Source organism: Asparagus officinalis, chromosome 9, assembly GCF_001876935.1.
Source record: "Asparagus officinalis chromosome 9, Aspof.V1, whole genome shotgun sequence".
NCBI classification, from domain to species: domain Eukaryota; kingdom Viridiplantae; phylum Streptophyta; class Magnoliopsida; order Asparagales; family Asparagaceae; genus Asparagus; species Asparagus officinalis.
In genome coordinates this window covers 34,806,579-34,808,212 of record NC_033802.1, presented here as the reverse complement: position 1 = coordinate 34,808,212, position 1,634 = coordinate 34,806,579, and the positions used below count along the sequence as shown (strand labels likewise).

General features: G+C 41.5%; 1 protein-coding gene across 1 annotated transcript; it reads left to right on the top strand.

The window, feature by feature from the left end:
- LOC109823745 lies at positions 201–826 on the top strand. Its single transcript, XM_020390112.1, has 2 exons — positions 201–531; positions 636–826. The coding sequence occupies exons 1-2, from the start codon at positions 255–257 to the stop codon at positions 659–661; spliced, it is 303 nt and encodes a 100-aa protein (XP_020245701.1). The 5' UTR covers positions 201–254; the 3' UTR covers positions 662–826.

Here is a 1,634-nt window from a genome sequence, read left to right as displayed (position 1 = left end):
TGTTCGTATCGCAAAGTCGCCTAGCAAGGCAGAGGGCTATGCGGGATTTTCTTAAGGCAAAGATGACAGAGGGAACTCCAGTGCAGGATCACCTGCTTAAGATGTTTGACCATTTGAATACACTAGAGATCCTAGGGGCAGAGATTCATGGTGAATCTCAGATAGATATGATCCTTGAGTCGTTGCCGAAGTCTTATGACCAGTTCAAGCTAGACTATGTTTTGAATCATAAAGACTACTCCCTAAGTGAGCTTATGGGCGCACTACAGGCAACTGAGGCTATTATAAAGCCCACCCCATCTTTGCAAAACAAGGAGAAGATTTCTTCTAAGTCTGTGCCTAACAAGCAGAAGCAGAACTGGAAGAAGAAATCCAAGTCTCCGAAGGCTAAACAGGGACCTACTGGTGGTGTCGGGAAGGTGAAGGGCAAGGCCAAACCTAGCAAGGCAGGAAAAGGAAAGTGTTTCCAATGTGGGGAAACTGGCCATTGGAAACGGAACTGTCCCAAGGTTCTTGCCAAGAAACAGACAGGTAAAACTGAAATACAAGTTATTGAAGTAAGCTTTATAGCGGATGCTTCTAATACTTGGTGCATAGACTCAGCTGCAACTCACCATATCTGCAATTCATTGCAGGGGTTTCAGGTGAGCAGACAGCTTGAGGATGGTGAGATCAGTCTTAGTCTGGGGTCGGAGGCCAAAGTATCAGCAGTTGCAGTGGGAGTCGTTAGACTAGCTTTCCAGAACAATAATGTTTTAATTTTGAATAATGCCTTATATGTGCCAAATATAAGGCGGAACTTGATTTCTGTTCCTAGTTTAGCATTGCTTGGTTATACTTATGTGTTTGGACAGAATGTGGTTATCAAAATTAATGGGAGTTTTATTTGTTCTGGAAATCTGTCTAATGGTTTATATTTTATTCATCCCACTGTGCTTGAAATTCAAAATTCTGAGATTGTTAATAAATCATTGACTAAAAAAAGAAAGATTCCTCCTTATAACTCTAGTAAGTTGTGGCACCTAAGGCTTGGTCACATTAATCTAAAAAGAATTAACAGACTGGTTCAGAGTGGGCTTCTACCTTCTTTTGAAGTTGAACCCATCTCAGTTTGTCAATCTTGTTTAGAGGGTAAGATGAGCAAGAGACCCTTCTCCTCAAAGGGTAATAGGGCACAAGGATTACTAGACTTAGTACACACAGATGTATGTGGTCCTATGAGCATCAAAGCTAGAGAGGGATATCGGTATTTTGTCACCTTCATTGTTGACTACTCCCGATATGGTTATACTTACATGTTGCGCCATAAATCTGAGACCTTTGATCGCTTCAAAGTGTTTAAGGCTGAGGTAGAAAAGCAACTAGATAGAAGTATAAAATCTCTTCGATCAGATCGAGGAGGTGAGTACCTCTCTAATGAGTTCATTGAGTACTTAGCGCATACCGGGATCACATCCCAGCTAGCTGCACCAGGGACACCACAACAGAATGGTGTGGCTGAAAGGAGGAACATAACTCTTTTGGAAATGATTAGATCGATGATCAGTTATTCAGAACTACATACTTCCCTTTGGGGTTATGCCTTAGAAACCACAACATATCTACTAAATTTAGTGCCTTCTAAATCTGTTCCT

Excerpts from the sequence above, each read along its gene's own strand:
- LOC109823745 (XM_020390112.1), top strand. The coding sequence starts at position 255 with ATGGGCGCACTACAGGCAACTGAGGCTATTATAAAGCCCACCCCATCT. Across the intron at positions 532-635 it reads TCTTGCCAAGAAACAGACAG|GGGTTTCAGGTGAGCAGACA; the intron begins GTAAAACTGAAA and ends AATTCATTGCAG.